Source organism: Colius striatus, chromosome 15 (assembly GCF_028858725.1).
Source record: "Colius striatus isolate bColStr4 chromosome 15, bColStr4.1.hap1, whole genome shotgun sequence".
NCBI classification, from domain to species: Eukaryota; Metazoa; Chordata; class Aves; order Coliiformes; family Coliidae; genus Colius; species Colius striatus.
In genome coordinates this window covers 763,333-787,604 of record NC_084773.1, presented here as the reverse complement: position 1 = coordinate 787,604, position 24,272 = coordinate 763,333, and the positions used below count along the sequence as shown (strand labels likewise).

Below are 24,272 nucleotides of genomic sequence, written 5' to 3'. Positions count from 1 at the left end.
GAGGCCAATCTGTAGTACGCTGTGATAGGAAAAACACCGTGTCACTATGTGTGCCTGGGTGGAAACTGGCTGATCTCCCTTGCCTTGCCATCCCACTTCCCAACAGTGTCTCACATCTGTCTGCTCATAGAGGTTATTCCTTTTTACTTTTTTGTTAAAAGTCTTCACATTGCAATGGTATTGAATCCATGTTTACAATTGGGTTTATGTTTACAATTGGTTTCAGTCTCTGAAAGGTCCATGTGGATGGCAATAAGTTGATGAGCTCAGATAATTAGCAGTGATGACTGGGCAAATCAGTGTGGGAAGAAAAACAGCCTTGGTGACTCATTTTCTAAATGAAAATGCATCTCATTTTGGCTGTCTTATACACTGTAAAACATCCACACACCAAAAAGTAGTGTCCTGTTACACAAAGGAGTCTTTTTTGTTGAGCTGCAGACAAACCTGCTTGTCACAAGCTTTATATGTCACACACTGCATACATCATTAAACTTTACACATTGTCATCAACCACCAAAACTGAGCACCTACAACCTTTAGGGAGAAAGGCAAAAAATAAAAGTGGAAAAAGCCTGTTAAGAACACATCACCTAGAAAAGACACATTCTTTCCAGGGTGGCTCATTGTTATCTAGTCAGCTCATGGAGCAAGCCTCAGCCCCTTGAGCAGGCAATACAGCCCCCCTGCAGTGCTTCCATGGAGAGATCTGAGCAGCAGGGACCAGCACTGCCTCTCACCTGCCCCCATAAAGGCATCATCCAAGAGGCTGGGCAGTACAACTGCAAGTTCATCCAGAAATTGAGAAGCTTTTAAAGTAGGCTGTGGAGGAGTTGGGAAAGTTCAAGAGCAGACAGCAAGAAATGCCAACTCCCCTTCCTAATATTAGGCTGTATTTTCAGAAGAAAATACTTTCTTTTAAAGCAAAAACATTGCAAACTTGCCAAGAAATGTGCATTTCAATGTATAACTTTAATCCTGAAAGCAGTCAGAGAAGAAAATAGCTTTTCATGCTTCCCAAAGGAGTATTTGTCACTTATTCTGGTCACTAGGCAAGGATTCCCTACTACATCCCATAGACAATATAACCCTCTCACTTATCCTTGGTCACTAGGTAAGGATTCCCTATTGCATGCCATAGACAGTATAACCCTCACCTCAAGAAAATGAGATCAGGCATAATGCAGACTGCTCTGACCACATTACATAATATTCCACATTCTCTGTTACAACAGCACAGATGGACCAATCCAAAGCAATGTATCATGAATATGAGATCTACACAGATAAGCAGACATTTGTCAAGACAGAAAGCAAATGAGCTGCTGCCCTTTCAAAGAGCTACAATCTCCTCAGACAGGCTCATGTTTGTTCTGAATCCAGGTTCACATCCAGCTCAAAAGATAGTTTAAATTGTTCAATAAATTTGCTGAAGTGTAGGTGCAAGGGTATATTTTGCTTCTTATAAAAAGTTTGACTTCTACTCAACTTTAATGTGTCATTTTTTTCAATGGTTAAGATTGTTGTCTTCTGTCAATAAACCATAGGTACCTTTGGCAGCAGCTTATCATTTACTGATTTCAAAGACAATCTCCCTTGCTTACAAAAATACTCAAAGACAGACATCATAAAAAAGTAAAGGACTTTTACAACATGTTCAAAATGTTGGATTAAAAGATACTCACTAACTTGATTTATTCTCCCCGTGTAAAACACGGCTAGAGACCTTCCAAGAAAACAACTCTAAAAGCACGGGAAGAACAGTGACCATTGAATACAATACTGAACTATGGGAAAACATAAACAATTTTTCCCAGGCTTTTCAGATTATCTCAGAATCTCAGATGTGCCATACTTTCCCATCTGATAAGAAACATTTTAAATGCTGTATTAAAATAACAATACTTGAAAGAAACCCCACATATCATCTGAAGACACATCTCCCCTCTTCCTAATACCTGTAACAATGTTATTTGCACATTTTCTTTCCCAACAAATAAATTAAAACATGAGGCTGGTCTGCACATTTATGCTTAAGAAAAACGTTTGCAGAACTATGTTCTAATTTTGTAAAGCGTCATTCATGGTTTGTCCACAAAGAATTTTACCATATCTAGTTATATGAGGTAATAACAATAAATAATGTTTCCTTCAGTTAAAATAAAAGGACTTCTTTATCTTTTCAGACCTACAGCAGACACCTGCTGAATCAATAGTCATGTATTCAAAATTCAGTGAGAAAGCAACAAAAGATTCCTGATTATATGTAAAGGATTGAAGAATCATAAATATGATACAGGAGCTGTGCATAGCTACACGCTTATTCTGCTTGTGAATGGAAAGGGAAGAAGGAAGGGTCTTCAAGGAAAGTAGCCAAAGGAAACTGAAGCAAATGTAAAAAGCATTTCAAGGCTATATTTAGAGGAAGACATTCTTCGTACATTTGCCAAGTTATTCACGTCATTTCACACAGCATGTTTTATCCAGCTTTATAAGTCTATGAGAGAGCAGAGTGGGGGGAAATAAAATCTGGATCAGCTGCCAGAAATGGAAATCTTGCATTTATGCAGAGGAACGAATATTTTAAGCATGTGAATTGAAGAGTACTTTCCAAAGCAGGAAAAATAGGAGGAGAGCAGGCAGGGTGTTAAAACTTTCTACAGATATCACAGAAGGATCCTGCAGTATATAGCTGAAGACTTGTCCATGTTCTTGTAGACAGAATACATCAGTTACATAAGCAATTACATACTTCTCCTCTATAATGTGGTAAACAATCATCTGAGATAAATAATCAAATACCAAACACAGGCAGGTGAAAGCAGAAAACAAAATGCAACAGTTTTATGAGAATATGATGATTTTTCTTGAACCCATTTAGCACCTGCCATGGGGTTCAGCTATTTGCATAAGGAAACATCAAGTATACATCATGTCAGTATCAGATGTAACATCAGATGTATCATCATGTCGGATGTAACATCCTGTCAGTATCAGATGTAACAGTAATAGAACAAATCACATGGAAATTTCCTCTTAGTGACCTGGAAGGTAGGAACGTCATTAATTTGATATAGGACTGGTTTTACTTAAACTTATACAAATGACTTCTATAAAAAGGTTTTACCTTCATTCCCTTCTCCAGGTGGCTGATAAAACGAAAGCCCCAAAGATATGATGGCTGCAATTTCCAAGATTATAAGAGTCACATCCTGCAACGCTTCCCAGACTAGCTGTAAGAATGTTTTTGGCTTCTTTGGAGGTATAAAATTTTTTCCAAAAATAAGCTTTCTTTTTTCTAGGTCTGCAGCAGTTCCAGCTAATCCTGAAAACAAAAAACAAATAAATCAACATCAATTAAGAGTGCAATGAAACTGAAAATGCCCATTCACTTCTGCATTCCTATAAATTATGTTTCAAAAACCAACTACCAGCTGTACCACCTATGGCATATTAACAAACGTTCCACTTATATTTTGCTTTTGTGAGACGACTTGTCCTTATGTTCCTTACGGACTCTATTTAGTACCAATTCTTGACAGTTTTAACCATAAAAAAGCCTTCGAATTAGTGGCTTTACATTAATAGAACATATATCCATAGATACAAGCATACACGTAAACAATGTCCTCTGAAAACAGATCCTAAAGCACAAATACATTCCATTTGGGATGAAGCTGGAATAGCTCTAGGCAGCTTTGGGTAAGATCTGTAGAGGCAGCATACAGATCTTTGTTCTGACCTCAGGTCGATGGCCTCAAAGTATAAATCAATAAAGTATACCTTGTTTGAGTTCAAAGCTGCATATGTATTGCCAACAATCACTGGAATGAACTGCATCCCATTTTTGTTAAGTGAAAAGAGCTAGCCAAAGTGACAAGACATGTATGCAAAGAAAGTGAAAAGGAAAGGATACAGTTCCTTAAATCAGTATTAAAATGCAACTATTCTGCATGATACTTCAATTTCTGAGCATGATACAGCATAAGAATGGGTGGCTGCACTGAACAAGCCACTGAGGGTCTTTTTTCCTTATTTTTTGTCATTATTTTAATATATGCACACCTAGTGCCTTTTCAGGAAAAAACAAACAAGTGTTAGGCTGGAATAACTGTGCCCCTATCCTGCTCTCAGCAGTATAAAGCATTGCAATAAAGGAAGCAGTTACATATGTCTGCCAAATATTTGACATGAGTTGGAACATTTACAAAACAGTAGGCTGTGAATGGGACCAGCAACTTAAAGCTATTTGTGCTTATTTACCCTAACATGACACAACAAAAACACTTCCATTGAGAGTTGACCTTGGAGGAATAAGAGGTGCCTGAAAGAGAGACAATGGATCCCAGGCTGTACCCTCTCCTCACAGAGGTTAGGGTAAGACCTTGCCTCCCCCAAAGCATACCAACACCTACAGGTACTTAAGGGACTGAAAGCCCTGTTAATAACACCTTCAAGCTGACAAGCAAAACAAATCAAGATCCTAGTGTTCTAACTGTACTGAGCTTTGAATCTCCTTCATTCAGGACTGGTGTTTCCAGGAGTGTACATGTGCCAGTGAATCACCTCTTGGATGAAAGCACTAGGCCCAAGCCTCCTTTCCTCAAGATGAAAGCAATGCTTTCCTGAACATACCCAATGCTACCACAGTCCAGGCAAAGACCTGACTCGCCTTTCACTTCAGGTATATAATTACAGCTCTTGTGGAGCTTCTGGCTCTTGGTTAACTCATCAAACTTTTATTTCACCTTCAGCTTCTAAGAAACACTACCCTTCTCTCCCCAGATAAAGGCGTGCTGTAGTTATTATTATCTCACTTCATTTAATTTTCAGTAGCTAGTGCTTAATGACACTGTAACAGGCAGGTTTCAGCTATTATGAAGAGTGTCTACATTATTCTCTGTGATTCAAACAATAACATGTCAAACCTCTCTCATCCTCCATGAGCTCTCAGTCAGATGTCAATGTGGGGTAAATGCTTTTCCCTATGAAATATGAATTGCAAGCAAGGAGCCATTTGGGTAGCTGCCCTTTTGTGAACCAATGCAGATCACAGATGGTAGGACAAGACACATGGGGGATCAGAGGAGTCACTCGCCACCGATGGGATCTGACATAGGAACAAGCCTTTAGCAGAGACCAAACAAAGGCTGTTTGATTAGCTTTCTGAGAGTTGTAATGCCCTTCCATACAAGGAAGGATTTTCACTAAAAATGGCATGCATGATTTGCACTAGGACCCCAAAACACAGCCTGGTCCAGATGCAGCAGTGACTTCATTCATAAAGGGAAAAGCACATGGACAGCACTCATAGTAAGAGGGACTTCTGGCAGAAATGACCGTATCATGCATCAACACAGCAGCAGTACAAAACTGTGAAACAGAAGCAACTCAAAAACACTTTGGAAAGTGAAAAGATGAGATGTCTGAAAAATTCTCCAGTACAGAACATATGTGCACAGCAGTGGGCCCGCTCCAGCAGGTAAGTCTTTGGGTAGTCAACAGCGTGAAAGGGATGGCTGAAATAGCACAGGAAAGAGTTGCACTATTTGTCAATAATCCTAATTATATTTACCTAGCCATGATGAATTCATTACTCTGAAATTACATTCTGTAATTTACTGTCAGGTGGCCAGAGAAAGTGTGCCGCTCTTGTCTTACTTTACCACAATGCACATATAAATACATGTACACGCTGAGAAACCTCCAAAGCAAAAGGGAGATACCAGATCTCGAAGAGTTGGTTTTTCTCTAAGACATAAATTGTTCATTTAGACAGCAGCAGAATTTATATACCATAAGGTCAAGGACTACACTGAGTTTATAGCACCTATTCTCAGAATTATCCTGCAGATTTTAGTCTAAGTAACCTACACTGGAATTCAGACACAAATGATATTTAATTGTACTCTTTCAATTTTCACAATAATTAACTTCCTTAAGACTTAGAGCCAAAAGTAAATCGTGTGTGTGATTTTATTCTTTACTCTGAGTCTGAGTCTCAGTGAAATTACTCATCAAGTCAGTCTAAATGGAAAAAAAAAAGCATATTCATCTTTAATTATGAAATTCATTTTCTTATAATTCATTTAGAGATATTGGAAAATTAAATTCAACATTCAGTCCAAACCAAAATGTTTTCCTTCTCCTGAGATCTGGTCATCACTCATAAAACCCCTTCAGCAATATTTTGTTTGGAGTGGGGAGGCTTCTCCCACTGAATGCCAGAAACTAACATCAGGAAAGGGAAAGGAGACAATGAAGAAATCTACAAAGCAATTGATGAAATCACATCATAACAGTCCTAAGCACTACTGCAGAGATATAGTTAGAAAGGACAATAACATACATAGAGAAGACAAAGTTATTCAGAGGTACAGCTAAAGACAATGAGATTGAGAAGGTGAGGTAATGCAAGACGTTTCTTTTGCAAAGGCTTCCATAAATTCTCCATGCCCTTGCTAGCAGATGAGATATGGGAGGCATTCCTTTTTCAGATTATCTGCTTTATTCAGAAACATTATTTTGCATAGTCTTCAAGGTCTTTTGAGCAAGCCTAACTAGCTTGAAGAGGATGAGAGGTCACTCACACTTGCTGTCACACTGGCAGATGGGGGGATGCTGCTCCCCAGCCGGTGAGCACTGACAGGCAGTGCAGATGGTTAAAAATGTCAATTAGCACAGCGAGACCTGGAAGTGGACATCTGTCCTCACCAGTACTTTTAACCAGGAGAAGGCTTTCCTGCTGCTACGGGTTTTTATGTGGGTTTTTTAATATTACACACACTGACTTCATTACTGATCCTTAATGCCTTTTGTTATTTCTCGCTTGTCCCTTAGGTATTGAGTCCTGTGGCAATAATCAAAGAGCATTGCAAATGAAAGTCATTTGAAATATCATTTCTAATCAAAGACATAAACCATCTAAGGAAGTGAAAAAGAACCAGTGAGGACTGAAGAAAGAACAAAAAAAAGAGTGGAAATATTAGTGCAATCTGACATCAGACTTCGTTACTGGCAACAGCAGCAACCTGCCATCTTACATTCTGTGTGACAATCAGCCACAGACTGGCTGGGTTTATGCTCATTTGTCCACACAGGCATGAATATTTTATTTTTCTGAAGTGCTTTTCTGTGTCAAAGCTGAGCAATACCTCTTTGCTTGACCCAAGTGTTTTAGAATGATTAAGCAGATTTGGGTTAAATTTATATACACAAACAGTATACACAGGTTTGGGAAATACTGTCAAAATTTATTACTGATGTTTCTAAGACTTAAATAATTTCTTAAGGTTCCAATTTCCAAAAACAAACCTTGGGGAGAATGTGAGAGAATGAAAGTGATTGCATAGAAAATATTTTCTACAATGCTGTGCAGTAGGTTAAATGCATTTCTGATTTCATCTGGGAATGATGCTTTTTTTGGAGGGAGAAAAAGATTAAAAAAGCTGGAGAACTGGCACTTAATGAATTTTCTCTGTTCCTTATCTACATCTGTCAGTGATGGAGTGCTGAATATAAAACCACCATTTCAATTAATGCTTGCTGGAAAATTGTATTTCTCTGACAGTCATCTCCACTGCAACCAAATGGAGCACGACAAACAGTGATTTTGATGCTGCAAAAATGACAAAAGCACATCAATACTAAGGAAACAATTACGAAAAAATGTAAAGAGAATGTTTCATGTCTGCTTAAATTATGAGGTGAAGAATACAGAACTTACATTTGCACTAATTGTGCAAATAAACTTTTACTTACTAACCTTCTCTGTACATTTTCTGTCCCAGTAAAGAAGAAAATTTCCAACAGCAAAAACTGTAAACAATGGAATTTTTAAATCACAGCATATGTAACTTCAAATGCACCAAAAAAACCTAATGGTCAGCAATAGAAATACAGGCTTCACAGGCATGGGAAACTGCTATTGAAGTTAAGACATAGAGGTAACCCAATTGTTTTGGATAGTGGACTATTGATAATTGGATATGACATGCATGAGTTCTTCCTATGAGAACACAGACTTGTATTTTATCCCATGAGCTCCTGTCACCCTAGTCTCAAAATCTCTTCTCAAATGATGAGTATTCCTAACATCACACTACCTAGGACTAAACCACAAAGTATCACCTACACAATTATTTCGTTTTCTTTGCCCTTTTTTTCATCAATTCCATGTATTTCACATTTAACTATGGAGCAACCCCTGCCATTACAACTTCTATATAATACTTTAGTGGAACTTGCCCAGGTTGACCAGCTTCCTCATAGATTCTCAGAACTTTGTAACATGAGTTAGAAATATTCACTATAGTAGCATAGAAAATGGAAACCTACAACTTCATTGAATGTTTTAGTGTGATATCATCCTCTGGCTCTGGAAGCAAATTCCTGTGCACTGTTTTGCTCTTCTCTCTTGAAAAAGCTAGAAGTGAAGGCAGGTCTTTTTTATTGCACTTCTTCCCTTTCAATTTAAGAAGTGTTGTCTATCTAGTGACTGAAAGAGCTGAACAAGTCACATTTTCAATTGAAAGGAACAGCTAGTAACTAATAGATTTAGCTTCCAAGATCTGCCTTTAGAAAACTGTCCTTATCTAAGAAACTGGAGAAGGGAAGAAGACATGCACAGTAAAATGTGAGTACTGTTATGGTTTAGATCAAATGCTAAGTGAGGTCTATTTTGTCCCTTATGTATAATGATGTCATCAGACACACTGCAACGTAATCCAACATGAGCCTTCACTAGTTTCCGCAACACTTGTTTAGAGGGTATCCAAATCAAACCCCTGCTTTGGTACCAGGTATGCCACAAAAACACACATTGCATTAAACTACCTGTTTTAGTGACACAAGGTGATCTTTTTCAAACTACAACATGCATCAGAGATGTGAAACACCAAGTGAAAACATTCACACCTAGAATGGATTCCTCTTTGCCCTCCCAGTTTTATCATGTATGTTGCTTGAAAAATTTTTGGATGTAGTACCTTGAAATTACACTTAGGTCATATTAAAATGAAAGTAGTTGAGAGAATCCAGCCCATCAGTAAAGTATTTAGTGAGAGTGTTTGCTAGTCACAGCAGGCTGAATTTGAATTTCACTAGTGAATGAACCTCAATGAATGATAATTTCCTTTTAATCTCGGAACAACAAAACTGTAAAGTGTAATGTATCTCATTACCTGGTTTCATTAATAGCACTTGCTCGCAGTTGTTTACATACATTTTAAGATATTTGTTCAAAAATTAAAAGCCTTTGGAATTACAGATCATCTAGTAATTCCTGTAAGCATTACACTGATGGCACTACTATTTCTATGAGTCCATCTGCACATCTGCCACCAGACCACTGCAGGATCTAGAACCTCCTCGAGTCAAATGCTTTCCAGACAGATCAAAATAGCCAACATCCAGAAAGGCAGGGCAGAGAAGTGGCAAAACCAGAAAATTCATTAACTCTGACTCCATTTCCTCATTAAACAAGCCCTCTTTACATCTAACACCTACAACTGGCCAAGTCCTCATATCCTGCCCTCTTGAGTTCTGCCCTGGCTTCAGCTGCCACCCCGTAGGACAAGGACCACCCTTCAGCATCTGAAAAGCAGCTAGTCGACAAAAATCCTTCTGTAAACCTACCATGTTACAGGCTGCAATCAAAAAATCACTCAAGTCAAACAAGGTACATAAATACATCTCTAAATCCATGACATCTTAAAAAACAAAGTAGCTGTAGAGCTTAACGTTCTTCCTTACACACGTAGGCATCTATTGTAAACGTTAGGAACAGATCCATAACAACTTGCATTTCTACCAGGCATTTCTATCTCTGAATCTCTTTCTAGCTATACAAATGCATCAGCAACTTTGTCTTGATTTTATGAGGCAGTGAAAGGCTGAAGTTCTTGCCCTAGATAGTCTGGTGGCATTTCAGAGGAATAAATTCACATCTCCTGGGATTCCTGATTCACACTCAGCTGCAAGATACCATGTGAGATTTATTACTGCCAAGAAGCACTGAATGCTCCATGACATGTTTCATTCATCTCCCCATCTAGCCATTTTGGTTCTACCTCCTCTAATTTGTTTTTAAAGTAAAACTGCTCTGAAAAGAAGCTATGAACCAGGAAAAAAATCATTTACATAAGCTAACAGGAGAACCAGAAATGGTTCTTGATAGTGATAGTAACGTAGCCCCTGAAAAAACCAGCCACTCATCTGAAACACATGCTATAATTTTGAAACCATCTCCTGACTGGATTCATGTGCAGCACTTAACCATGAACCAACAACAAGGCAACAGACAAGACATCAGATATTAGAGGCAAGATATGCATCCTAACAAACGACTAATATTTTTCTTGCCTGAACAAACAACAAAAAGCTTTCTGGAAAGGCTGGTAACAAAGCATCCAATGAGCTGAAAGTCCAGGATGAAGAATGAGGATTTCTTTCTTACAAATACACTGCTGTCAGCAGGAGTATGGCTGTTGAGAAGGAAGATAACCATCCTATCAGAAACCACTTCTCCAACTCTTACTCCACTCAGTAGTCGTTGCACTATTTACACATCTCATCTTGTGTACCGCAGGCTCCTTGAGATAGTTTTCTTTTGTTCTAACTTGATGTAATATCAAGTACAATACTGTCATTACAGATTCTAGTATGTGTATCCACCACCCAGCTCCCACCCATTACCAACTAGATAGTCATTAAAAATTCTTTGTTACGTTAAATGTAAACTGCAGTGCAGCAGCAGTGCAGATCTTCACCTAGCACTAGGTGATGGTTGACCTAGAAAGTGTGGATGTTACTTACTGCACCTAAGCCAGCAAACCCCAAGCCAGTACCCCACAGTCGCTGGGTACTTCGGGCTGTTCAGCAACATGTACCCTCAGCAGTTTACTGATATTGGGGCTTTTGGGTAGAGACAGAGAGGGAAAGGGGAGTTGTAAAGATTTCTTTCCCCCATTCTCCCTTTCCAGGCAGTCAAAGCCCTGAAACAGTTTCTTCAAATGTCTTTTTTTGGTTATTTTAAACAAAGCTAGGACTTCTACTCACACAGAATGTAACAGTATGATTTAGAGTAGACTATACAAATGCCTCCTGCACAGGCTTCTGTATCACAAAACTCTGATTTCCGACTGTAACATCAACATTATAAGACAGGACCATTTCAATTAAGTTGATAGAGGGAAACAGCAACATGCTGTTATTAAAAAAATCCACAACATGCTAAGTTATAATATGATTTTTCCAGACAATGTGAAATCTATTCTTGCCCTTAATATTTAAATCAAATCAAGTGTCCTTGACTATAGCTTAATACACACATGCTGGCTATTCCGTAGGATCAAGCTTGAAAAGCACCAACATATGAATGGAGTAATGGTAGACAAGAGTGATCACTTAGTGTTAAAGAAGAAGATCCAATGTTTTAGGCAAGAAAAAGAAGCAGGAATGAGTACATAATAGAGTCAAAGTGGAAAGCTTTCCTTAGTTAACACACCCTCATAACCACTTACCATCATCGTTCACTGGACCTCAAAAAAGTCCATGATATGTATTGCTAATGGCAACCAAAGAGGACTGAGAGGAAAAAAAGACCCTGAAATCAATTTGTGACTCTCTATTCCCAAGCCACAGTTTGAGTAGTGCTGTAGTCTGGTTGGTGCAGAGGCAGCTTCTGCCTGAGCAGATAGAGCACAGCCAAGAGAAATGCAAGTCTCCCTACAAATACACCATCAGCAGTCATTGTCCAGAGAGAGGCTCCAATTTTATGGCTCAAGTGAGTGCCCACATGAAAGCACCTGCTGGCTGGGAGCTTTGTGTGTGCAGACACTCCTGGAAGACCCAGAGTAGGTGCAGACAGACAGGCAACCACCACCAATCCACCAGCAGGACCAGAGAGTGCTTCAGACAAGCAGTAGAGCAGGGAATAACATAGGGTCTATGCATGGGATCCTCTCCTAGCAGAAGAGAGAGAAAGAAGGGATGGAGTCAGATGTCTACCTGTCCTACACTCAACAGCAAGTGAGTATAAGCAGTGGCACTGAGCCTGGAGACTCCTGTTGCTGAGTGACACTACAACAAAGAAACCCACAATAACAAAAATAGCTGCTAAATTGTCTACAGTTCATAGGTGATAAAAAGACTTCAACTTTGATTTTTCCCATCTCTTATCACAGTACAACTCCACATCACTTGGTTTGGAACTAAAACGTTATGTTCAAAGGACATACATGTCAATGAAACATCCCAGAAACTGAGGCCACCTGACAGGAACTCAATACAGCTGAATAGATACTAAGGAGAGCCACACTGCCATATACTTTCATGCTGATGTACCCTAGACTCACTAAAGACTTCTCATGATTTTCTCTTCAATTCTATAGAGCATGTCCACTCAGGTTGACAGCCATGGTAATCTGAGAAAGGAAATGCAACTGGGAAAGCATGGCCAGAGAGAGGAAGACATTGTGCAGCTGAAGACACGTTAGACAACACTTCTACGTCAGTACAGCATCAGGCTTTTACACAGTATCCCAAAAGTCCCATGCATCTGTCTCTTTATATGAAGGATCTTTGCTGTTATTATTTGTCACTGCAATCACCATAGGTTCTTTTGTCTAAGTAATACAGTATAACAACATATGCTCCCCTAACAACAACAGCATGGAAAAGAGGTGTTTTTCTAGATGAGGCCAGGAATTTGTAGGGTAAGGTAGCTAATTCCTCATAGAGATATTGCAGTCTTTTACATTAAAATAAATAACAGAAGAAGAAATCTTATGTTCTGAAGAAAGAGATACATTTTTCTGATGTCTGTAAGTGAGCCAAAATGAAAATATCAAAATCCACTTTGCAGAGTCTGCTTCCACAGCATGATCCTTTCCCACCCTCATGTAAGGAAAAACAACAAATAAACCAGATAGCAATGAGCTGCTTTTTTCTGAGGTGTTACCTCCAAGTGCTGCTGCTTGGCAACTCTTCTTAATTTCATTGCTATCTTTGTCAGCATCATCTGCTTTTCCTGTGACTAATGTCAGCTCGTCAGCTACACAGCAACCGTACTCACTTCAAGCTGTGCCTTTGCAAGAGGCAAGGCACTTGCTATAGAGTATCTCATGCTACTGTGTATTCAGAAGAGTATTAACAAGATATCTTTAAAAAGTAAGAACGCTGAAGAAAACAAAGTGCACTGATCATTATGTCATCTGCAAGCAACATTAAATGCCACTATCGCTCCTGCAAGCGACAACAAGATCACTCAAAACCACAATACCTAACTTATGAGGAGACAGTAAGATACTAAGATGCTTTTTGAGAATCTCATTGCTCAGGAACATTACAACGGTTAGACCTTTGAAACCCCTGACATAGCAGTCACACTATTGTGGTTACTGTTACCTGCCTAACACTGTTGCACTTACCATTAACCATTTGATCCTTTCTCTTCATAAATGAGTGGGACTCACTCTTTAGATAATCATCTGCCCTTCCCCTAGACTTCAGTACTACACAAACTTGGAAGAACAACACAAGTGAATGAAGCTGTAAAATTTCATCCAAAGGTGACAACATGAATACTATTTAACTGAACATAGATATATAGTTCAAGTTTAGAGTCACTGAGCACTGATAAATGAGCCAAACAAGCTCCTCATTGCCCCATTTGTTGTGTGGAGTAAAGATCACAGAATCATTTATGTTGGAAAAGACCTTTAAGATGATGGCAAAGAAAATCTCAAGATTTTTCAGTCTTCTGGTAATCAGTTAATTCAGTCCACAAAAGCTGCCTAGGTGTAAAGCAGATGTAATGCTATTCCTCCACAGTTTTCAGCATTCCATGAAGATAATAAAAATAGGATAATGCCAAGAGATGCCTTTTTCAATACTGTGAAAAGTGACAATGTATTCTTGACTCCTGATTTATTCTTCAATGATTAAAAATACAAACTGTGAACAAAGCAACCCCAAGATGTACTGTGGGATGCAACACTATTTTCTTCTTATATGCACATGCAGCAGAACTCCATTAGGAACACAACACCCACATAAAGCTTCCTAATTTAGCCTACTAAAAGCCCTAAAGAATAGACTCTCTCATGTGAACCACATATTGTCAATCACCTTGATTAGCCCTCAAACATAACTAACATAATCTGCATGCAATAATCACTACTGAAGTTCACCAGATTCTTTTTCAGTGCTAAACAAATAATAAACGAAATTATCAAGCAAGTATTTTAAGGAAGGTGATCTTTATACACAAGAAACTGGTCTCACTTCAAAAATCCAGTCCTAATAAAAACATTCTAGAATATAGAACAGGCTGCCCAGAGGGGTTGTGGAGGCTCCTTCCTTGGAGGGCTTCAAGACCCACCTGGACATGTTCCTGTGTGACCTGATCTAGGTGACCCTGCTTCTGCAGGGGGGTTGGACTAGATGATCTCTAAAGGTCCCTTCCAACCCTACCATTCTGTGATTCTATGATATGTAAGGCTTAAGGATTGCTCATGAGTTTCCTCTACAAATACATGGTGTACCTTGCTAGCTTGATTTTCACTCATAGAATCACAGGATGGTCCAGGCGGGTCTTGAAGCCCTCCAAGGAAGGAGTCTCCACACTCTCCCTGGGCAGCCTGGGCCAGGGCTCCCTCACTGAAACACTGACAGAGATTTTTCTTATGTTGAAATGGAACTTTTTGTGTTCCAGTTTCATCCCATCACCCCTTGTCCTGTTGCTAGACAAAATAGAAAAAAGTGCTTTCCCAACCTCCTGACACCCACCCTTTAGATATTTATAAATGTTAATAAGATCTCCCCTCAGTCTCCTCTTCTCCAGACTAAACAGCCCCAGGTCCCACAGCCTTTCCTCATATGAAAGATGTTCCAGTCCCCTGATCATCTTGGTGGCCCTGCACTGGCCTCTCTCCAGCAGTTCCCTGTCCCTCTGGAGCTGAGGAGCCCAGAACTGGACACAGGACTCCAGATGAGGCCTCACCAGGGCAGAGCAGAGAGGGAGCAGAACCTCCCTCAACCTGCTGCCCACACTTTTCTTGATGCCTCCAGGATGCCCTTGGCTTCTTGCCCACAAGGGCACATTGCTGCTCATGGTTAGTTGATGAGCTCACTCGTTACTATGTGACTTCCATTGATATTATGTAGAAAACTGAGACTCTGACCATCATCTCATCTTGAATTTCATTGCTGACGTGGAAACCCTTTCAATCATGTAGGAGCATTCAAATAACTAGAGCTACTGGTTTTGGTCAGCTGAAACCTGTGGGAATGGCAGGTAACAGAGACAAACATAAGATAGAAACAGCAAGCTTTAAAAAAAAAAAAAAAAACAAAAACAACCCAAGCACCCTAGATGACTCCAAAAGACTTCAGATCCACAACCCTGTTCTCACTGATGACAGAAGTATGACAAAAGAAGTAGGAAACATTTTTGAGTTACAAAAGATGGAGTTTGAACAACCCAAAAAGCCACAGAAAATTGCTCAACTATCAAGACATCATGAAAATGGGAAGGGATTTTCATTCCAGTCTCTTCACTTATTTGGTCAGAAAATCTATGTGTTCTTTTTCTTATGAATGATTTCCATCTTTTAAATTTTGTGCTATGGTTTGAGAAGTTGAAACCTTGTGTGTCTTTTGGCAAGTGCACATTCAAGAGAATATAATACAGCAGTTCTGCATCAAAGTTCTGGCAGAAGTGTGCTCACATCACAAATACTTATGAATTTGTGTTAGACACATTAGTAGAAATCAAAACATTATCCTGTTTCATAACAGAAGCACGATATTTAGATTAACAACCATCCTTGGGCAGCTTCAGTGTGGAAACCAAAATCCCATTTTCTTAATGTCCCAAAAATAACCCCTACAGTTACTAATCAGCCTTCATTATACATGTGGAAGCTTAAGGTTTTATTTAAAATGTGTTCTCAGATTAGAAGTCATTTAATAAATGTATGGCTTTAACCATTTTCCTCACATAACAGCTACCTATGTCTACATTGTACTAGCCTTTTCTGTCTGCTTTCAGCCCATTAATTCTTGCTTTGCTTAATCCAGCTCAACTGGGAAGTAGCACTTAATCCAAAATAAGAACATCCATACAAAGAGTTAATCCAAAATGGTTAATCAGGAATAGATGTTCTAGAATAAACACACAGTCTGAGAATATGTAAACCCCTTAGACTGAGTTAGATTCAGATGACTTTCACCTCAACTTCTCAAAGCTGCTGCTAGAGAAACGTGCCTCCCCATCCCACAGCTATGGCAAGATGGATATTTGGAGTTGGAGCCACACATCATGCAACAAGAGAGCACAATAATTTACTTTGTCGAACTAGAAACAGATTCAAGCAAGCGGAGGAACAAAAAGGTCACAAGTCAGAAAAGAAGCAAAAAGAGATGAAAGTAAAGCAACAAAACCCAACGTATTTAGTAGACGAAAATGGAGCAGAACTCAACGCAATCAAAGACTTTCACTGGGTAACACAGGGGCACAGATTTAGATAACTACTGCTTAGGGACTTCATTGCATTCTTTACATTGAAAGAGCCAAGAAAAGCCCCAAGAAAGGAGCATTTAAAACATTTACTCGACTTAGTCTAGATATGTCACCTTGTCTCATTAGTAACTTTAACTGAAAATCTGATTTTGATTTTCACATTTTTCTCTTTTGGTGGGAGAGTAGGCTTATCTTTGCATAGTTTCTCAGCTGCTTTATATTGTATGGTTCCTGCTTCACACAAAATGTTTCGGGGAAAATTAGGCCAAATTCATGGTAAGGTTGGTATCCAAAATGTTATGCAAATTACTACTAGCCAATTGCTACACAAATATTGCTCAACAGAAGTCTTACCAAGTCCTTTTCAATGGCTATTGAAAGCAGCATGATAAGTAATTTCATATTTCTGTTGAAGCTCAGGTTTCCAAGTTCATAGAATAGAAGGCATTGGAATAAACCTTTCTTAAACAGCAAAAACAAGAGATTACTTTCCTAAGAAAAACTGTTTTGGGAAACTGGCAATCTACCTAAACCTCAGAATGTTCCAGAAACAGAGACTCTGATTCAAAAGTATTTTGTTTTCTGTGCAGCCATTTTGCTTATAGCTGCAATGCAGCATTCTCTTCAGGACTGTTCATCACACTTAACGGATAAAATGACCCAACTGCCTACTCTGTTCCGTCATTATTCATTAATGAAGAGACTGGGCCCAGAGGATTGTCATTGCAAGATTAAAAAAGAGGTTCATTAAGACATCCCTTAAGCATGACACACATTAACACTGAACAAGAGACAAAGACAAGAAAATCAGACACACTTGTAAGGTATGCTTTAGCAATATTCAGAGAATGCTATCGGTTTAAATACCACTGATAACATACTATTAGATCACAGAATCATTTTGATGAATACAGAAAGTGCAAACACCTTGAAATAACAGGGCTAAGGATGAAGTCATCCCTCTGAGTCAGATATCTTTAATATGCATCTGTTTTTTACAGGTTACATAAATGTTGAGCAGAGATGAACTCAGTGGTCACGCTGAAATAGTCAGGATGTTAAAAGGCAGGCTTGAGCGTGTGTGTGTGTGTGTGTGATGCCCTCATTCTGCCGTCCCTTCTGTTAAACAGGTTTGTATTTTTCCCTATCTCCCTCTGTGCTTCTTATCCCTATTGCTCTTCCTGAAAATCATTTTAAGAGACCTTCCCTCTGCATCCTTTTCCACATTCCTTGTTTTCCCCTTCTTCTTGGCTCAAAGAAACCAATGCCACTGATAAATATCAGACAGTTCTGAGTTTCTACTGCTCAGTCTTCACTCTTTCCACTCTCTCCTTGAAACTTCTGAACCACTTTAGGGAATTTGTCTATCCTTTAAAGCTAAACCTGTTATTTCATGTTACATGCCTGGGGAAGTAGGGGAAAGTGTTTGTCTGTTTGCTTTTTTTTTTAAGAGAGAAGAGAAGCATGAGCTAAAAGAAAGTAAAATTTTGGGAGATCATGCAGTAACATCCATATAGTGTCAGAACAGATGCTTTCAAAGATGGCCATAGAATATTATACACTTTGCAGGTTTATGAATGAAACTGAAGGAAAGCCCTTTAAGAAAAGAAAATACTGCTCATGTTGCAGAACTTTTAAAAAAGCCTTAAGGAAAATATTCTATTTGTTTAATGACTATGAAAAAGAACAGCCAACAAACAACTTCAAAAGGAGTTTCATAAGACTATTAATACCAAGCACTGACACCTCTTTCCATTTTAGAACTTAGAATCACAGAATCTTATCACAGGATCATAGAACTCACTGGAAAAATGAACAATTCCTGCTCTTATGGAAACAGGCTTGCACAACATAAAAAGATTCTAACAATATTAACCTTTTGACTTCCTGAGCTTTGTTTATGTCACAGCTTTTATTAGCAATTAAGCTCAGTGCATGTGAAATTCACTGCCTGCCAACACTCAGAGGATTGATACAGCCCAGCGTGGCTAATTCAAGCTCCTTTTACATTGACCTACCAAACTCTGACCTATTAGACCTGTCTGGTAAAAGTGAGAAGGTATTACAATTTCATTCAGATCTTGATATCTGAGCAATTCATTCAACAAAGGTACCAATTATGTTTGATCCCCTCACCTTTCCCCCTACCTCTAGACTGGACTGATTTGCCATGAAATGGTAATCCTGAGTCATGTTGAATTTGATCGTCGTGACCTGAGATCAAAGGTTCTGAATCTTGGAAATGATCTTTAATTCATCTATTTTGATCATTTGTTACAGTTTTAATGCTATAAAAGCACGGGCTCTTCATCTATAGCCAAGTATCCACTGCACTCTTGTTTACATACACATGAAGACCATCATCTGCACTGATGAAAACATATGCACGAGAATGCTTCACCATATCAAAACATTAGATCAGTAAAATGTGAATGGTTTCCCCTTTCAATGGATGAAGACAGGTGATATCACTAACTGATGAAAAACCATCAATCCAGTACACTCAAAATGCTTTTATCTTACAAATAGAAGATAATTTAATAACAATGTTCTGTAACTAACCACATACAGCAACTAAGGCAGTCAGCATCTAATCAGAACGAACACAGACCAATTTTCTCAAAAAAATGCTGAAAAATGATGCTTTGAAAGCATATTGGTTGTTGGAGTCACTAGTTCCCTCACTACGAAGGACTTTGCCTAACTGCAGCATCAGGCACTTACTGCCTCTAACTTCACTGAACACATAGTTCACGGCAACAGCGCAAAACTCTTCAAACCCTAATCACATAACAAATGATGGTAAAGTCACAGGACTTGAGGCTTCAGCAAGAGCCCCAGCAAGATCCTGTATGTGCCCATGCCCAATACCAGTGCTGACACCTGTCGTGTCTCAGCTTACTGCTTAACTACCAAAAACTCTGAGCTGGATATATTCTGTCACCGTGTATTTCCAAAGGCAGCAAAGATGCAGATTTCTCCAGGACTGTGTTACTTTATAAACACTTAATTTAGAGCTCAATCCTGCTTCTGAGGTATGCAGCAGTTTTGCTGCAGGAGTAATCAGATGGTTCAGAGTCCACTCATGCTGCCATGACTCTTGCCATGTCTCCTGCTGCTCCCCTTCCCTGCCCATCCTGCCCTGGCACAGCAGCACTCTGCATTTGCTACAACTGGCATGTCACAGAAACCAGATGCAATTGCTAAGGTGCAAATCATATTTAAAATCTTCTTAAACATCTGAAAAAAAAGTACGGCTGAGGCATTTAATAAAGCTCCATATCTGCTACTCACTTGGAAATTCTTTTTCCTTATCTCCAAGATGTTTTCTTCTCCTATGGTATTCCACATTTGTAACGTGCTTTCTCCCTGGCCCTGAATCCAGGCTGCATCTGCTGTGGTTTATGTCGTGCCACTTTGTGTAGTATCATAGCATCTAAATACAACATTTTGAGAGGGAACTGCATCTAAAAATTTTGCTTTTGTTGATTTTTAAGAGAGTAGCTTCACTACCAAAGCCTCAGTTTCTTACAGTCAAATTTCTTGAGGCTGAAAACAGTTGAACTGGTCTTGAATCCTGCCTTTATCCAGCTGCTGCCTTCAACACCCTTGGCTTGTCCTTGAAATGGCTTTCTGCAGCCATGACTCACTCTGCTACAGCACTAGTCTTGCTGTCAGAAAACTGAGCTGAAAGAGAGTTAATCACAGAGGGACAGCTCAGTGCGAAAGGGACAACAGGGAGATTCCTGAGGCATGAGGAAGGAACACCAAGCAACCAGACCAGTGTTCTTCCTGTTTAAAAAACAAAGAAAAATAATATGTACAGTTCAATTTTCCAGGCTTCAAAAGTGCCTTCTCAATTCACTGTTTCGTGTAGGAAAAAATAGTACAGCCCAGCTTTTGCCTTACAAGTAATCACTGAAAGGGAGAAACCTGCACAGCAAGAAGTATTTGAATCCTATGCATATTAGGAGAAAATAAGGACTTGTGAACAGGCAGGTAATTAACTTGTTTGCAAGGCACTTTGCTCTTCACATACCACATCACTGGTATGTAACTGACTGGATATCATCTCTTCAGAAAGAAACTCCTATAATATTGTACCGTGTTTCTGGAAACTTTAGGGTATAATTATCAAAATGGTATAAAATAGAGGAGCAAATGTTCCTGTGCCACAGTAGATCAATAGCAAAATTCTGACTGGAATTTGCCTTCAGAGAGATTAAGCAAGATGTCTGGCAGCCAGGAACAGCAACACAGGACCTTTTCTTGAACAGATCTGTTTACCTGAAGACCATGCATGGTCATTAGGGTGTTTGTTTCCCAATAAACATTAATAAGCTGTGATCTGTGTGCTATCATCTAAGCTTCTCTTATTCTCTCCCTTTCCCTATGTTCACTCAGTATTTACATATTATGATTAGATTCTGTGATTAGACTTTAGTCCAGTGTCTGGCAAAGTGGGGATTTCAACTATGGATTGAAGAACAGTGAAACACAAACACATCTGAAAAATAAAGCAATTTACATCTGTTTGGCATATCCCATGCCATATACAAGTTCTGATGGATATCCGAGTTCACTTCTTTTCCCTGAAATTCACATGCAAAAGTGGTACAAAAGTCAAGTGTAAAATACCTCTTTTTCCCTGCACACCCTGAGGTTAGCTCCTGAGTCAGCCAGGCATTTTTCCAGCTCTGTTCCCCAGCACAGTTACACAAACAGCTGTGCTGACACTGAAAACCAGTGGCAGCAAATAGCTGGGAACTAGAGTGGGTGGCAACAGTCACAGCTTAAAGCATCTAAACTGATAAACAATACTTTTACCATCAACACAGAAGTCTCCAAACAGAGTGTGTTTACAAGCACCTATCTCATATAGTATCAGTGCTATGAAAATTACTGAAACCAAAAGTATGAAGTTCTGGCACTACAGTGGCAACCATAGGTTTACATGTTAATGGTCTGTACAAAATCCAGCCGTGGTCAAAAGGTTCTGTTTATCCTCATAGCAAGGACTGTTTATCCTCACAGCAAAAGCAACCACACACTTCTGTTTGCATAACATGATGCTTAAGTTATTAACAGCAGAATGCTTCTGCACCCTACATGCCTATGTGTCTCAAATGTTTGGCTTTTCACAAATCTCAGGAAGCTTTATATCTGTAAAAAGATGAAACTCATGGACATGGATTACATAAAGTTTGTACAACCAATGTCATAACACAGATCAAAAGCGTTTATTCTTGCTCAAGTCACACATCTTCAACATAATTATCCCTTTATGTATACAGAGACAGAAAGAATATACACAAATGTGGGAAACATGTCAGGGATGCCACAGTGATGATGCAAGGAAAGGTGCAAACTATTTATATGCACACTCACTAGAAATTGAAACACAAAGCGGAGACACAGAGCTGTTGCTCAGACCCAAAAGCCGTGTGGGTACGTGGTAAAACACGGCCAACTGCACCTAACTCTGGTTTATTTTCTTCTTTTTTTAAATGATACTTGCACTAAAAGATAGGATATCTTTACAATAAAGGAACAGACTCTACTGGACACACATCTCCAGAGGATGGAACTGCCCAGATGGCTTATGATTCCATGGCTCATTGTCAGTAAATCGATTTAATGCAGAAATCTAATGGAGTCTATTTAGAATTAATGGACAAGTATGAGAAGAACATGTCTGCACGATTTTTAAAGCTCTCATTTCTAACATGCAACACAAAATTAAGGATGAGTAAAAGACACTATTTTTGTGGACATGCTGGATTCAGTGTGGCACTTCTGTTGTTGGGGGTTTTTTGGATGGAAAGGACGTAACTGCTTTTGAAACTCTCAGAAAATTAAATGTAATCTACCTTCCAGTGATTTCTAAAATTATATGCAGTTGAAAGAGTACATTAAAGGCCTTTTACTTTGCATCTCTTCATGCTATAAATCTTCTGATCTGGAAAAAAAAAATGCAAGATCTCTAGGAACAACAAGAACAAAAGCATCTTTAAATACTGTCAGAAGATAAGGAACCACGGACTTTTGGATCTGAAGCTGAGAAAGTAACAGACATGTAGACAGTGATTTAGGTTACTGTGAAAGTATTTTAAATGTTGTAGGGTTTGGGTATTAATTTATATCTCAAGGTAATTCTTATTTCAGTTCTAATGCAGATTTGCAATGATTCTGCTGTTTAGCAGATTGATTGCTCTTCACTTCAGCAACTCTAAGTCAGGTGGCAAAGAGTTTCAAAAGCAATATTTCTTTTTCTCGAAATGCCACAAGTGACTTGGCCTTCCAAATGTTGTTTATTGCTAGAAAACTAACAAAATGTATGAATCCCACAGATTCTTGGCAGTTTGCAACATTTAAAAAAAGCCAGAAGATAGCACAGGGATGGTTATATCCAGATTTAATTAAATGGTTTTTCACATGTGACAAAAAAGTCATAGTCATCTGATCTTAACCATAAGAAAGAAACATTAATGTGTTCCTTTAATTGTTCCTTTCTCCTTCATTAGGTATTTTCAAATGTGATATTTACCCTTCCTTATATATATAAAAAAATATTACTATATTATAACTGTTATATGCTGCTATTTTTATGATCAATTTTAACCAAACCAGTTTAACTAGAACTCAGGTATGACCTGGTCTGTAGTGTTTCTCTTCACAGATAACTTTTCAGAGGAGTATGGATACAAATTTTGCCAAAGTTACTGCTTATGCCAAGATACAGTCTCCTCACCTTCCCTCCAGAGTGCACATGGACCTAAGAGTGGACCACAGATACCTGAAGGATGATAGTACTAGAGAAGAGTTACCCCAGATTCCCACTGCCTAAAAGTCTTCAGATATTTGACACAGAGGAAAGACTGAGCCAAGTACACCCAAACCAAGCACATCAGCCTAGGCTGATATATCAAGTCCAAAAGCTTTATATAGATGGCAAACCACTCAAAAAATCACTCAAGCCTTTGAGATTCTATATACTTCCAAGTAATTACAAATAACAGCTTAAAATAGTGTAAACTGACACTAGATCAGATTCTGAGTTCTTATAAAAATTAGTAAGTTAAATCACCTATGCAGTTAGAATTATTTTGAGACTCCTGCTATCATAAGCAGTAGGAGCAAATCACAGAGCAACAGATAGATGGATATGTCAATGCTGTTTCCATTATACCTTTAGAGATCCCAATAAAGGCAAGTTTGGAAAACACAGCATGCACTTACAAATTACCAACTGTCCTCCTCCATGACTAAGCTAATTTCTCAACTGTTCTAACTTCTAAACACTTTCCTTCTTCAATAAAGGCAATTGCATAGTTTTGTACAGATACACACATGTGTAAGGCAAAAAGCTGCAACTGACAAGGATATCATCCATCTATTCTAATTGTGCTGCTTACAAAAATCGGCTCAAAAACTAAACTAAGAAAACTAAACTAAACAAAAACCCTAAGAAACACCTTTAACTTTAAAGATCTGTAATGTGAAGTTCACTTTAAATATTTCTTACCATTCTGTTTTGGTCCCAGTATCTGGAAATATTTTTGTAAGATATTGCAGATTCTCTTGCATGGTGTTTTAAAAGCTGTAGGCCCATGGAAAAGCCTCTAATTTCCCAAGATTTTACAAGCTGAGCACAACAATAAAATCTTGTAGATCCTAAGAATGAGGATGTAGAGATCTGCAGCTGGAACTATGGACAGTCAACACACAACCACCGCAATCTTTGAGT

General features: G+C 38.7%; 1 protein-coding gene across 4 annotated transcripts in view; it reads right to left on the bottom strand.

The window, feature by feature from the left end:
• The window catches only part of ATP2B2 (ATPase plasma membrane Ca2+ transporting 2), a 447,770-nt gene that overhangs the window by 127,788 nt on the left and 295,710 nt on the right, over window positions 1-24,272 (bottom strand). For all 4 annotated transcript variants that reach the window (XM_062007951.1, XM_062007952.1, XM_062007953.1 and 1 more), the window contains exon 5: window positions 3,128-3,325. In XM_062007951.1, coding sequence (XP_061863935.1) covers window positions 3,128-3,325 — 198 coding nt within the window. The remainder of the gene's footprint in view (window positions 1-3,127; window positions 3,326-24,272) is intronic.